The 15,252-nt window shown below is 35.9% G+C and overlaps 1 protein-coding gene across 1 annotated transcript; it reads left to right on the top strand.

Annotated features, from left to right (window-relative positions):
- Positions 1 to 454: 454 nt before the first annotated feature.
- LOC132267112 (protein DETOXIFICATION 40-like) lies at positions 455 to 14,785 on the top strand. The gene is made up of 7 exons (XM_059768170.1): positions 455 to 991; positions 1,541 to 2,172; positions 12,010 to 12,066; positions 12,215 to 12,453; positions 13,762 to 13,880; positions 14,220 to 14,306; positions 14,460 to 14,785. Exons 1-7 carry the CDS (start codon positions 656 to 658, stop codon positions 14,529 to 14,531), a joined length of 1,542 nt encoding a protein of 513 aa, XP_059624153.1. The 5' UTR covers positions 455 to 655; the 3' UTR covers positions 14,532 to 14,785.
- Positions 14,786 to 15,252: the final 467 nt, after the last annotated feature.

Here is a 15,252-nt window from a genome sequence, read left to right as displayed (position 1 = left end):
CAAGAATAATAATTTTTATTCAGAATAAATTCAATCTTCCTATGTAATTCAGTCTTCTTAATAGAAGTAACCTATTTATAATAGAAGTAACCTATTTATAAGTATCGTTCAATAAAAAATTGTTCCTTTTAAATTGAACCCACTCATGTGATGGATTGCCACTACCTTCTCTCATATTTGGGATTCCAAGTTGGGTGAAAGAAGCATTTTTCCTTGATTTTTTTGATTAAATGGAAAGTAAGAAAAGCAAAAGTGAAGTAAAAGTAACTATATTTACACAATAAATAAATAAATAAATAAATAAATAAGGGATAGTAAAAGAATGTGGACCGCAATAAGGTCGCATGAAAGTAAAGTCAAGTCTTGGAGAAAAAAAACAAAAAGTAAAGTCAAGTCTTAATAAACTATATTGACATTTTCCTTCCCAACACTCCTATGGACAACACTCCTCCTCCTTATACTCAAATGTATATTATCTATATATAAAAAATTAAAAAGTAAAGTCAAGTCTTGGAGATGGACTTAGATTGCCAATATAGTCCATATATATATAAAATCAACAACATTTTTACATATATATTGACTATATATAAAAAATAAAATCTAGACAACAATCCTCCTCCTTATACTCAAAAGTCTGGATCGAGTGAAAAGCATGGAATCTGAAGATGGACTCCGCCAACCCATCTTACAGTCAACACAACCGCCACCGTCGTCGTCGGAATTGCCATCGAACGTCTATGAGTCTAACTCCGAACTCGAAAAGACATTGTCAAACACCGAATTACCTTACTTGAAGCGTCTAAGATTGGCCAGTTGGATCGAACTTAAGATCCTCTTTAAGCTTGCAGCACCGGCAGTTTTGGTGTACTTGATCAACAACTTCATGTCCATGTCCACTCGAATCTTCGCCGGTCATATTGGCAATCTTGAGCTCGCCGCCGCCACTCTTGGCAACAACGGCATCCAACTTTTTGCCTACGGCCTCATGGTATACACCCCTCTCTCTCTCTCTCAGTATCTAATTATCTATACCCAAATATATACATACATATATACATATATCTATATATGTACAAAAGTATGCCGTTTATGCATATATATATATGCGTATATCATATATATATGTATATATACACACACACGATTACATATACACGTGTGTGTTGGGCCTGTTGTCTATCTATCTAGTATGATTAGTATCTAAAAATGTTGATACATATGTAAAAAAATCAATTTACTGAAGAGGATTTTAGTACTTGCACAAATGAGTATGCAGAAATCACTTATTTTATTGTTGGGATAATTATATTTGCCTTTCTTTTAGATTGTTTAAATAGTATTCTTTATGTAATTTTTTTTAGTTTCAAATGTAATACTGACCATTCTTTTGTCATTTTTGTTTATGTTCAAAATTTACTTAAAATCTAAAAATATCATTAAAAGGCTTAAAAATATTATTTTATCCATATATTTGAACTAATAAAAGTACAATTAATGTAAGAATAGTTAATGTTACTCTATTATTCTGCGGTTGCAGCTTGGAATGGGCAGTGCGGTAGAGACATTGTGTGGACAAGCTTATGGGGCCCACAAGTACGACATGCTAGGAGTCTATCTCCAAAGAGCAACGATCGTCCTCACTCTGACAGGGATCCCATTAACGGTGATTTATGTGTTCTCAAAGGAACTGTTGCTGTTACTGGGCGAATCAACGGAGGTGGCAACGCAAGCGGCAATATTCGTCTATGGTCTCATCCCACAGATCTTCGCGTACGCCATCAATTTTCCAATACAGAAATTCTTGCAATCACAGAGCATAGTGCGGCCCAGCGCGTACATATCAGCGGCTACACTTGGGTTGCACCTACTGTTAAGCTGGGTGGCGGTGTACAAGATCGGGCTGGGCTTGATAGGTGCATCACTGGTGTTGAGCTTGTCGTGGTGGATCATAGTTGGGGCCCAGTTTGTTTACATACTGATGAGTGACACGTGTAAGACCACGTGGACTGGATTTAGATTTGAAGCTTTTTATGGGCTTTGGGAATTTCTGAAATTGTCTTTTGCATCTGCGGTGATGCTGTGCTTGGAGACGTGGTACTTGCAGATACTAGTGTTGATTTCTGGCCTGCTTGAAAACCCCGCCTTGTCTTTGGACTCTATCTCTGTCTGGTAAGAACTAAAAATACCATTTTTTAGGCTTCTATAAATGTTTTTTTGTGCCGAGTTTAAAAGCAACCACACAAGTCATGAATAGACATGTAGTATTATCTCCGTCTCAATATAATTATTCACTTCATATAATTTATCACTTCGTGGACAATTACAGAGACACGGAGGGAATAATATAAAATGCTACTCTGTATAAGTTTTTCTACTTAAAAAGAGAAAAGTTTAGAGTGTTTTGACATCAGTTGGGCTTGTGTTTACTTGAATTTCGATAAAAAAGAAGAAGAAGAGAGACACAAGTCATGGTGGGCTCCATATATTTGTATGTCCCACCATTGTTTGTGCCTAAATCATTTCATGGGACTTGGCACTTTAAACTCTTAGGGTGTGTTTGGATAAATAAGGGAGAAAAGAAAAGAAAGGATAATATTAGTTAGGAGAAAAAAGAAAAGAAAAGAAATGATAGTAATAATTTCTGTTCGTATTTGGATTGATAGGGGAGAAAAGAAAATAAATAATAGTTATTTTTATTTGGATAAGATAGAGTAGAGAAAAGAAAAGAAAGGATAGTGACCAAATTGCTGTCCTACCCTTTCATAACCACTTCATACATTATCTATTTCCAAAATCTTGTTTCTTTTTTATAGTTCAATGCAATGGGTAAAAACAAAAGTAAAAAATAAAAAAATAAAAAAAAATATATCACAAGGCTAAGATGAACCATTCAACATGGTTGAAGGTAATAGTAGTCTTTAACTTTTTTTATGAGTGTGTGAAAATTTTATTTTTGTTGTATCTGTTATACCTATTCGACTCGATCCCTTCCTATCTTAAAAATTTTAATTACTTTTAGCATTGTCATACATCCTTGCATTCCACTAAGCATATTACGACATAAATCGAATTACATTTCTATATGTTGATTTGTAGAGGGCATTTTTGGTATTAATAATTTATAACTTATTTCACTATCCTTTCTCTCCCTATCATCTCAAATTGGGAGAGAAAACATATAAGGGATAAGGACGGATAGCTATCCCTCCCTATCTCTCCCTAACCTCTATTTTCTCTCCACTTAACCCATCCAAACACACTCTCACATTATCCTCTCTTTTCTTTTCTCTCCTTATCCCTCCAAATCAACCTTACCAAACACACCCTTACAACCTCCACTTTATTAGGGTGAGATATCTTTTGATAGGGCGTGATGTGATAGCATACACAATAATGATGGTCATAGTGGGACAATTGCCCAACTTCTTCATTATTAATAATTTAAATATTAATTTTTTTATAATTTTAAAAATGTCCTTATTGAACTCTTAAAAATGTCTCAAAACTGATATGTTTTTTATTTTTTATTTTTTTATTCAAAATTCAAAGAGATCATTCATTTTCTAACTCAGACCCATTTTTTTTCCTCCTCAATTGAGTCTTGACAAATTTTTTAAAAATCAATATTCTTTCTTATTAGAGTTATTCCTCAATTGAGTCTTGACCCATCATCTCATTCTTTCTTGGTAGAGTTACTACCCTGTACACACACACACACACACACACACACACACACACACATATTTAGGTCTTTGGGCTGAGAGTCTGATTCTTTCCCGGTGTGGTAACTACCCTACAATTTGAGTAGAATATCACATTCCTCCAGGGTAGAGTTCCCACCTTACATATTTGAGGACATCATCTATCAAGTAACATGAGCCACTTAATAGTAAAGGGGGTTTAGATGTATATTTTACGGAGTATTAGCTACATACATATATTAACCACTTCCTTTATGGGTTGCAGCTAATTTTTGTAAGGTAAATCAAACATTTGTTTTTTATCTATCAAAACATTTATAAAAATTTCTATAGCATTAATTTAAGAAGATATTTTTAAGATTTGGAATGAGGAAATTTTAGGGACATTCGATAAAAAACAAAATACTGCGTGCTCAAAACTCTTGTGATCATTTAAGGATACTTTTTCAATTAAAGTTGTAAGTTTTAGTGATCATTTAAAAAACCATTTTGGTAAAAGGTTACCTTTTGAATCAAAGTTCTTGGGTCCTAGAAGCTGGGATGCCTGCCCCATTTTAGACTGGTCTATATATTTAATTTGATGAATTGTATTTCATTCATATCATTTTATGAATTTAACAGAGTATTTATAAGCTTGATTCTAGACATAATCCCTAGAATCAAGCAACACAATTCCTAGAATATCTTTTATGGTCAAATATACAATATTTGACATACCTAATTCAAACATTTGACATTCTAGACATCTTTGAATTCCTTAATTCAACACTCCCCCTCAAGTTGGTGCATAGATGTCTTACATGCCCAACTTGTCTAAAAACTTTAAGAACATTTGATTTGAGACTGCTTTGGTAAGGATGTCAGCCAACTGATCATTTGATCAAATCTTAGGTAATTCCACAAGCTTTCCATCTAACTTTTCCTTAATGAAAAATCTGTCTACCTCAACGTGCTTTATACGGTCGTGTTGAACTGGATTATACGTGATGTCACATGCTGCTTTATTATCACAAAACAGTCGGATAGGTTGTTTAGATAGATAACCCAAATCCCGCAAGAGGTTTCTTAGCCATAAAATCTCACAAAATACATTTGCCAAACCTCTGAATTCAGCTTCCGCACTTGAGTGAGTTACAACATTTTGTTTCTTACTTCTCCATGTCACAAGATTACCTTCTACGAAAGTAAAGTAACCAGAGGTTGATCGCCTATCATATATTTATCTAGCCCAGTCAGCATCAGTATATGCAACTATGTTTTGATAATCAGCATTTTTAGTGAACAAAATTCTTTTTCCATAAGCAGATTTCAGATACCTCAAAATGCGTATAACTGCATTCATATGTTGTTCTATAGGATCATGCATAAAGTGGCTAACGATACTCAATGTATACGCTAAATCTGGTCTCGTGTGTGCTAAGTACATCAATCTTCCTAAATGTCTTTGGTATCTTCCTTTATTAGCAGGTACTTGGTTGGACTCAACACATAACTTCAGTCTTTCTTCCACTGGTGTATCAGCTGGTTGACATCTTGTCATACCTATCTCTTGTAATAAATCTAAAGCATATTTTTTTTGAGATAGAAAGATTCCTTTATTAGATCGAGATACTTTGATCATAAGAAAATATTTCAATTGACCTAGATCTTTTATTTCAAATTCTCTGGACAAGTAATTCTTGAGAGCCTTCATTTCTTTAGGATCATTCTTTGTAACCATCATGTCATCCACATATACAATGAGTGCAGTGATCTTACCATGTTGTTTTTTCAGGAATAAAGTGTGGTCTGAATTGCTCTGATGGTAGCCAAAGGCTATTATAGACTTTGTAAACCTTTCAAACCATGCTCTCGGAGATTGTTTCAACCCATATAACGATTTCTTTAGTCTGCACACCTTCTGACTATGTTGTTCGGGTATCATGCATCCTGGTGGGAGATCCATGTAAACTTCTTCGGATAATTCACTATGTAGAAAAACATTTTTTACATCAAATTATTGTAATGGCCAACCCAAGTTTGCAGCTAACGATAGCAGGACACGAACTGTGTTGATTTTGGCTATAGGTGCAAATGTTTATGTGTAATTAATCCCATAGGTTTGAGTGTATCCCTTTGCTACCAGTCTTACCTTAAAGCGTTCTATTTTGCCGTCAGCTTTGTACTTCACGGTGTAAACCCACCGACATCTAACTGGTTTCTTCTCTGGTAGAGGATCAACTAGTTCCCATGTGTCATTTTGTTTCAGAGATGTCATCTCCTCGTTCATAGCTGCTTTCCATCTGGGGTTAGCTAAGGCTTCCTGCACACTGTTAGGAATAGATACGGTAGATAATTGATTCACAAATGACATGTTTGATTCTGACAAACCATGGTTAGACACATAATGACTCATAGGGTATTTTACTTTACTAGAAAGTTCAGGTTCATATGTAGGTTTAGGAATACCTCTGGTGTGACGCTGTGGCAACTGTTTTTTGTGGCTCACGAACATCTTCAGTAAACGATTGGTGTGATATGTCGGCCGGAGATGGAGCCATATTTTTCAAGAACTCGATTTCATGCTGAGTTAGAGATAGATCTACTGCTTCGGTTATTGGGTGTTCATCACCACTTGTATCTAATGTCATACCACTTAAATCCATTTCCTGATTGTTTTCAGTCTGTGAGTCATCACCACTGAAATCCAATGTTATACCACTTATATCCAAGTTGACCACCTCTTGATTTTCACTTTCATCATAATCTAGAGTTTGAATTTCCTTCTAGTACTCTCCCTAAAATTATGGTTTGGAGAAGTATATTGTATCTTCATGGAAAACAACATCCATCGTGACAAATAATCGGCGTGTTGGAGGATTATAACACCGATATCCTTTTTGATGAGTGGCATATCCAACAAAGACATATCGCAATGCGTGAGGAGTTAACTTAGTGCATTGATGCTTGTGTAGATGGACGAACACCACACAACCAAATACATGAGGAGTTAAATTTGAGACAGCTGGGGCAATAATTGCATCAGTAAGGGTTTAAAATGGTGTTTTGAAATTGATGGTGCTAGAGGGTACCCGATTGATTAAATAAGTTACAAAAGTCAGTGCTTCTCCCCAATAAAATAATGGTATATAGGCTTCGATTAACGAAGCTCTGACAACCGCCAACAAGTGTCGATTTTTTCGCTAGGTCACCCCGTTCTGTTGGGGTGTGTTGGAGTAAGTGGTGTGATGAATCATTCCTTGTATTTCCAAATAACGTTGAAATTCAGTGCTCTGATATTCTCTACCATTGTTACTGCAAAGAACTTGAATCTTTCTATTGTACCGAGTTTCAACCCTTTTATAAAATTGTTGGAATATCAAGTGCACTTCATTTTTGGATTTCATTAGGCAAAGCTATGTCATCCTAGTACAATCGTCAATGAACGTTACAAACCAACGTGACCCACCCAAAGTAGTGACTTTAGATGGTCCCCAGTCATCAGAATGAATAATCATAAAAGGAAGTGGACTTTTGTTCAATCGTAATGGAAATAAATTATGATGGCTTTTCGCAAGTTCACAAACATCACAATGAAAACTAGAAACATCAACTCTGAAAAATAAACTGGGAAATAATTTTTTGAGATAGCCAAAGGAAGTATGCCTAAACCGGCGATGCTATAACCATATTTCTTTCCTTTTTGTATCTTCAGAACCACCCACTGTCAGAGCTTGTCGTAGACTTTGGGTACTCTTCGAGTCTAAGTTCAAGTAATACAGCTTCCCCTGCCTAATACCACAACCAATCATCTTTCTGGTTTTGATGTCCTTAAACACACAAGAATTAGGCCAAAAAGTTACAACACAAGATAAGGTAGTGGTTATTTAAGAAATTGACAAAAGATTATAATTTAAAGATAGAACAACTAAAACAAAATCTAACTTGAATGTATTGTTTAGAGTCAAAGATCTTTCCCCACTAACTGGGGTCGAAGTTCCATTGGCAATAAAGACAAATTTTTGTGTGGAGGGACAAAGTTATGAGACCTGTCTAGAATCATATGTCATGTGATCTGTTGCACCAAAATCAATTATCCATGCATTATTCAAAACAGGTGTAGAAATATTTAGAGACTTACCATTGTCTACAGCTATTACCAATGCCGAGGCTTTGCTAGCAACTTCATCTTCCGTCTTTGTTTGGATAACTACTCCAGTGGAAAGCTTTTGTTGATTTTTCTTTGCACGACTAAGATCCCACCATTCTGGATATCCCACTAACTCAAAACAATGACTTTTGGTATGACCAGTCTTACTGCAACAAGTGCATTTATAGGAAGACTTGTTAACACCATTGGTTAGTCTACTATTGTTGGGTGGTCCTCGATCTTGTTGACCCCGATTAGATCGGTTCTGGGCCTCCCGTCGAACCAAAGAGTAGCACTCATAAAATATGGTTTTTTTTTTTTGAACTAGTTTATCACAGAACCAGTTTTCAAATAAGGTTACAAAACTGATTTAGTTTTGAACTAATCTAGAACTGGAATAACATTACACTTGTGGCTAAACAGAGGGTTATTTTTTTTGTTTGGCCTTTGAAATATAATGTATATATATATTATATATACATATATAGAGCGTCGGTGATCTCGAGGATGGGACTGGTGGGGAAGATGGAATAGCGGCAGCGGTGAGCTTGGGGATGGAGAGCTCGCGGTGGCGGATGGCAGAGATCGGCTTCGCGGTAGATGGCAGAGATCAGCTTCGATTGCAGCGGTGGCGGCTAGATGATCCGATCAGCGGTGGGTGCAGCGAAGACGACTGATTCGGCGCCGGCGGTAACAAAGATGGCTAGCTTGGACTCGCGGCGCGGCAAGGAGAAGACGACGGCCGTGGAGATTGACCAGCGGCAGTTCACGACGGCGATTCACGGCGGCTGTTCAGTTGGGGTTCTTCCCCGGCCGAAATTGTTGGTTGCTGGTAACGTCATTGTCGTCCCTTGATTACAAGGGTTAAATTATTTGGTTGTTGATTACAGAGGTGACGGCTTGTGGGTTTAATGATGGCAGCGGCAGCAACGACGCAGGTTCGGTGAAGGATATGGGCTTTGATTTTTTTTTTTTTTTTTTGAAGAATCTGAAATGATACGCCGATATGGGTTTTGATATAGGTAATGGGTTTTAAACTCTAGATTCTTGTAGATTTCTGGGTTTTGGGTCTTGAGTTTTGAGGATAGCTATGAATTTCTGGGCTTTTTGAAAAAAAAAAAAAAATTGAAACAATGAATCAAACGGGTTTTGAACCTGTCTCTGATACCATGTTTAATTTGATGAATTGTATTTCATTCATATCATTTCATGAATTTAACAGAGTATTTATAGGCTTGATTCTAGACATAATCCCTAGAATCAAGCAACACAATCCCTAGAATATCTTTTATGATCAAATATTCCTTAATTCAACTCTATATTGGCCTAACTATTTGAATATTGCTATTTTAAAGAACAGTTGTTTAGTATCTGTCTTTGACTACTTTTATGTCAAAAATTAAAAATAAATTAAAAAATAAAATTGAAGTTCTTAGTTTTTGTTATGTTTAAAAAACAACTTTCCCTAAAAGAATATTTTTCCAATTAAAGTTCTTACATGTGACTTTTTTTTATCTGATAAGTTAAGTAGATTATGATTGTGGATCAAATATGTGGTGTCATATATGTTTGAATTCTCAATAAATACATTTATGAATCCGAGGATTTTTTTTTTTTTTTTTTGCCTGGGCAAGAAACAAGCCAAATGCCATACGACATCTACAGGTAAAAACATCGCCATACACATAGAACCAAAAACACATAGAACCAAATGCCAGTTACAATGGGAGGACCATTACCACAAAAGAAAGAACTATGCACCGCCATACACAACCCTTCAGATAGAAAAAGGCACCGCTACACACAACGACCAAAGTACTCAAATGCCTGGCCCACCAGAAGCGAAAAGAAACCACATCACCATGCCCAACGTGGTTAACACGCCAACAGGAAAGCACAATAATGATGTCAGATGAAAAGACTGTCATCTGAGCATACAGCAGCCCGAGGCTTTCCAACTTCGGCAAACGAAACACCGAGGGAACAAACAACTTCCGGCAAGGACCAAGACAACGAGTTTGATGGTCAGAAGAAACCCAACTTGGATCAAGAAAAATGAAAAGGACCCCGGAATACGTGATCAGCGATTCTCTATCCCCGGAATCACCAACAACAAAAAGAAAATATCGCCAAGTATAGCGATGAAGAGAACCCTCCGGAAACATAAGCGTGCTTCCCTGGCCAATACATCCAGTATCACCCAACCACGGACCAGAGGTATTGGCACCTAGAAAAGTCGCATCTCTCATAATCAAGCTAGTCACCATGGGAAGCCAAACACGGGAAGAGGAGGAAGGCAACTCACGAAATCTGAAAGGCAAAACACACAAAGAGAAAGTTAACACTAACATAAAAACATAAGAACTAAAATTGATACCCGAATCGAAAAAAAAACTTTGCACGGAGTAACCAGCAAGTCGCCCAAGGCGTAAATTCCCCTGTTTGACATCCCGTGGAGCATGTTTGCCCTTCTGGCAAGGAGAGAAAGGGGAAGCCAATAACCCAAAACCGCAGGAGTAAACTATCACACAACCCACTTCACCAAAAGAGGAACACACATAGAAAAAACACACACCATTTACGCGGCAAGATCCGACCTAACAAGGACAGAAACACCCACAAAACTATCCACGCGTTGCGCGCAAGATCAAACGACCAGATCAGAAACCACAATAAGGAACAAACCAACAGCGAACAACAGAAAAAGAAAACTCACACTCTCAACAAAAACGAGAAACCTCGGCTACCCGAGAAACCTCGACAGAAACGAGGAATGAACTTTCCTTTTCACATGAGGATATGTTAAAAGGATCATAAATTCCTAATGAAGTGGAAGATTTAAAAAACCCTGAATCCGAGCTGGGTGCAGGCAGAATTTTGTCGGATACGGAACAACCACTACACTTAGTAAAGGAATACACACACATGCAAAGATTGAAATCCTTTGGATGATAACACTATATGAATCCACCCTAGTTTTTGTTCCAAGTGGCCTTGGGATGATGCGTCCTCCTCTGATGATTGTGTTTTCGTGTGACGTATGATGTTTAGCTGTGGCGTGTTGATCAAGTTGGGCGTGGTCAGATAGACTTTGTTGCAAGAGGGCCCTATAACACATGGAATTGATTAGTTGGGCCTCCAGTCAATTCCTTGTTAATAAAGTTGTCTTTCCTATGGGCTCTATACGTTTGCCCAAGCCCCACAATGACTGGTAGTGTGCATCAACTTCACGTGGCTCAGCTACCCGTAGGGATTGCAATTTGCCGGACGGATATCCGGTTATCTGCTCATTTATAACGACTTTGGCAGGCCATTTAGTTTATTTAAGCGGGTATAATTTTTATTAATGAAAAATTGTGCAAGTTCGGGACGGGAACTAGAAAAGGTCATTCTACTCCGTCTCTTCCATTTAGATAGGTAAATTACTAAATTATTCTTATTTTATTAGTATGTATAATTAGCTCTAACCTTAAGTCACATTTACTCACTTTCTCAACCGTTCTAGTGAACAGCAGAGCCCTACGAATTAAGAACGTTCATACCCTTAATTTCATGTTAAATTGTTGATTACTTATTTTTTATGATTTTTTTCAATAGTTATATAATTGTATTTAAGAAGAAATTTTTTTTTTTAAAAAAGGATGAGAAATTCTAGAATTAAGCAGGACAGGGCAAGTGCCTGCAGAGGTAAAAAATGTTAAACGGGGCAGGGATGGGGTAAAAACGTCCCCCGTTTAGGCGATTTTGGATGAGAATGGGGTGAAGGTTTCTAAACGGTTGGGGGGTGGGGGGTACACCCGTCCAAAATCGCGAATTTTTTTTATTACTAATATATTCCTATTATTTTGCTCTTTTTCAGTTATATACCCCTAAAATATTACTATTGATCTCCCTAAAATTACTAATTTTTTTTTTATTATTACCTCCCTTACCTTATTTTCTGGGTCCGTCCAATGTAATGTGAAGTGGTTCTTGTTATTGTCATGTAGATCTTTTGGTCTTTGCTTAGGATATTAACAAAACTGGAAAAAATAAAATCCAAACACACTTATAAAAAAGGAAATTAAACTACTATCAATGGAGATATATATTATTATTTTTGTTTGGCGTATTAACGGTATACTAGTACTTGTTTAGATAATGGGTTTAATAACGCATGTCTTTAATTTCCTGCAGCTTGGCGATTAATGGGTTACTGTTCATGGTTTCTGTTGGGTTCAACGCAGCTGCCAGGTGAGTCCTTGAGCATAAATATAGAAAAATGTTTGGAGTCCGTGACGGCAGTACTGCTAGATTAATAGTTTTACCACAGCTTTGCTTCATTAAAACTTTTTTTTGAGGATTGAATGAAGTGATTGATCGATGAATTATTTGGAAACAGTGTAAGGGTTAGCAATGAGCTTGGAGCAGGAAACCCCAAGTCTGCAGCATTCTCCGTTGTGGTGGTGAATTTTGTTTCATTCATAATTGCTGTGGTGGAAGCTATGATTGTGCTAGCGTTGCGCAACGTCATCAGCTACGCCTTCACCAGCGGTGAGTCTGTGGCTGAGGCCGTCTCCGAACTCTGCCCCTTCTTGGCGGTCACTCTCATTCTCAATGGTGTCCAACCAGTCTTGTCTGGTAAGTCCTTAACTCACCACTTTATAAACAATATAATACAAATTGGAATATTGATCGATTATACTCACCCAAGTTATAAATATATAATGTAGCAAACTTGCAGTTGTATTGGATCATAAATATGCATACATATTAAATATATATGCACTAGTGATGAATATTTTTTGTAGCTAGCGAGACATCAGACAAGCTAGCTAGCTGAACTTTGTGCTGATGTCTCGAAAGTTAGAGTCGGTGATAGATTGCTTTTCTTCTTCATTTTTTTTTTTTTTTTTTTTGTCTTTTCCCCTCAAAATCTTATCTAAAAGATCAGTCTGGCTTCTTGTAAATTTGTAATCGGTGGTGGGACTCACCACTCCAGAGTGATCCGTTGGAGCCAAATCAAGTACTGTTTTTACATCATGATGATCAATCTCTACATCGTATCCAGAGTATAATTTTTTTTTTTTTTTTTTTGATACAAATATATTATTATTATTTAATTTGGAGAGTTAAACAAACTCACACATTCATACATCCATACTGGAAACTCCTACTTTCCGGTTGAAAAGTTTGCACTAGTTAAACTATTGCCTATTTGATAACTGATACAAATATTCATACAATACATTTATTTTGAAAATGTGACCCCAACTAATCTATTATCTCCATGAGATAGTAGTAATAGATTTGCGTGGTGTAAAGCATCATGTTTTTGTATAGGATAAATCTTTCTTTATCATGTTATTGGGAAAAGAAAGAATTTGTTTTCTTTATTATAAAATCGCATTCACAATCATTTGGGAGTCAATTTCAAACATCATTCTTAATTTGATAACCTCTTTCCAAAGCTTTAACAGTAGTCTAAACCACATCAAGATTTGAGATAAAGAAGCATCACCCACCAACCTGTTGGAAAAAGAACATAGCAGCAATGACCACCCTACATAAATTGCTACATCTCACTGCAACGCCAACACTAACACCATGAGAATCACATGAACGACCGAGTACTGTCAATTTTTTGTTGTCTGATGATGTGTTCTACTGTAATCAACTTTTGATGGATGATCAATATTTGTTCTTGCCTATTCAAATTGTATTTATAACTTGTATTATAGATATATTTCATAAAAACAACTTTGAAAAATAATTTAAATTTTATATACCACCACAGTTAATTAATATAACTGCAATTTTTTATTTTTTGAAAATTAACACTGCAACTTTTCCTAGCGCAAATACATATATATATATATATATATATATATATATATACACATTATTAGCGCAAAATATCCGCTAACAGATTGGTTTGAATAATTGAAGGTGTGGCTGTTGGGTGTGGATGGCAAGCATTTGTCGCATATGTGAATGTGGGTTGTTATTACGTGGTAGGAATTCCTCTTGGTTGTCTTCTTGGGTTTAAGTTCAACCTTGGTGCTCAGGTACATACATACATATATATATATATATATATATATATATATATATATGTTTGCATTTGATATTTTGATATCATGCATGTATATTGCATCTTTTGTCTATACCCATGTGCATATTTGCTCGAAGGAAGATAATAAAGAATGCAACTTCTGGTAAACCAGTTCAACAAATTAAAAGTAGAAGTAATTAGCAGATGGTCAATTAATTTTTAGAATTTACTTACATGAATTTGCCCATATTTTAAAACAAAGAAATTAATAATAAAAAAAAAAATTAATAACCATCCTTGAATGTAAAGGGAAATGAATGGTTTTATTTTTGTATTTTATGTTCATGTGTAGGGTATATGGTCTGGGATGATAGGAGGAACATTGATGCAAACCGTCATCTTAATTGTGGTGACATGTCGTACCGATTGGAATAAAGAGGTATATATATATATATATATATATATAATCATCCTGATTATAATTTAACTAGTTGGTCCAAATTTTGCAACAATAATATATTCTTCTATTTTTTTCGAAATTAATTTTGCAACAATAACTATTAATTTAAGGATTTGGTTTGTTGGATTTCAGGTGGAGAAAGCTAGGGCGCGTTTGGACAAATGGGAAGACGTCAAAAAGCCACCTCCACGGAATGGTTCGTAAAAACCACATAGGTGGGTGGGAGTGAGAACCCTCCATTGTTTATATCAGCCATGCTGCTGGTTCAACCTTTAAGACTCTGATCACGGGATTTTAACCCATAATTGTTTCCCATTTGCCTTTGTTGCCTGTGCTGTGTACTCATAGAAGTGGTGTTTAATTTTAATTTTTTTGAATTTATTTTTTTTTTTTACTTATTTTTTTTTTTTATGAGTGGAGTTTAATTTTGAGAAATAAGCTACTGCTTTCTTCACTGTCGTCTGATTCTCAAAACAACATTCAAAGCTCCAAAATCTTGAGTTGTAATCTTTTGTAGTACAACATTGGAGCGTGTGTCATATTTTTCTGTTAATTGATCTCAACGCGCAAAGGAGGTTATCGATTTCATTTATGTGACGCCATGTAAGGCTTAGGAGGAATAAGGGGAGTGACTCTACTCGAGTAACATAAAGGCAAATACAAGGACAATCATTTTTTTTTTCCGAATGGTGAGGACAAAGGTAGAACAATGCAAACCCAAGAGGATTGGGGTCATCGAAAACTACAAGGATTACAAAAGGGCTAGTCAATACCAAAACTAAGAGCCCAGGCCCAAAAAAGAGAAAAGGGCAAAAAAAAAGAAAAAGAAAAAGAAAAAACATTAGGATCAAACACAACATTTTAAAATCTTCAAAGGTAAATTCTAGTGAGGATAAAAAATAAATAAAAAAAAAAGGTTAAATTT

Source organism: Cornus florida, unplaced genomic scaffold (assembly GCF_030987335.1).
Source record: "Cornus florida cultivar Cherokee Brave unplaced genomic scaffold, ASM3098733v1 CherokeeBrave_3.0.0_Hap2_Chr01, whole genome shotgun sequence".
NCBI lineage: Eukaryota > Viridiplantae > Streptophyta > Magnoliopsida > Cornales > Cornaceae > Cornus > Cornus florida.
Note: the sequence above shows the minus strand (reverse complement) of the source record. Positions and strands in the feature narration are given on the sequence as shown.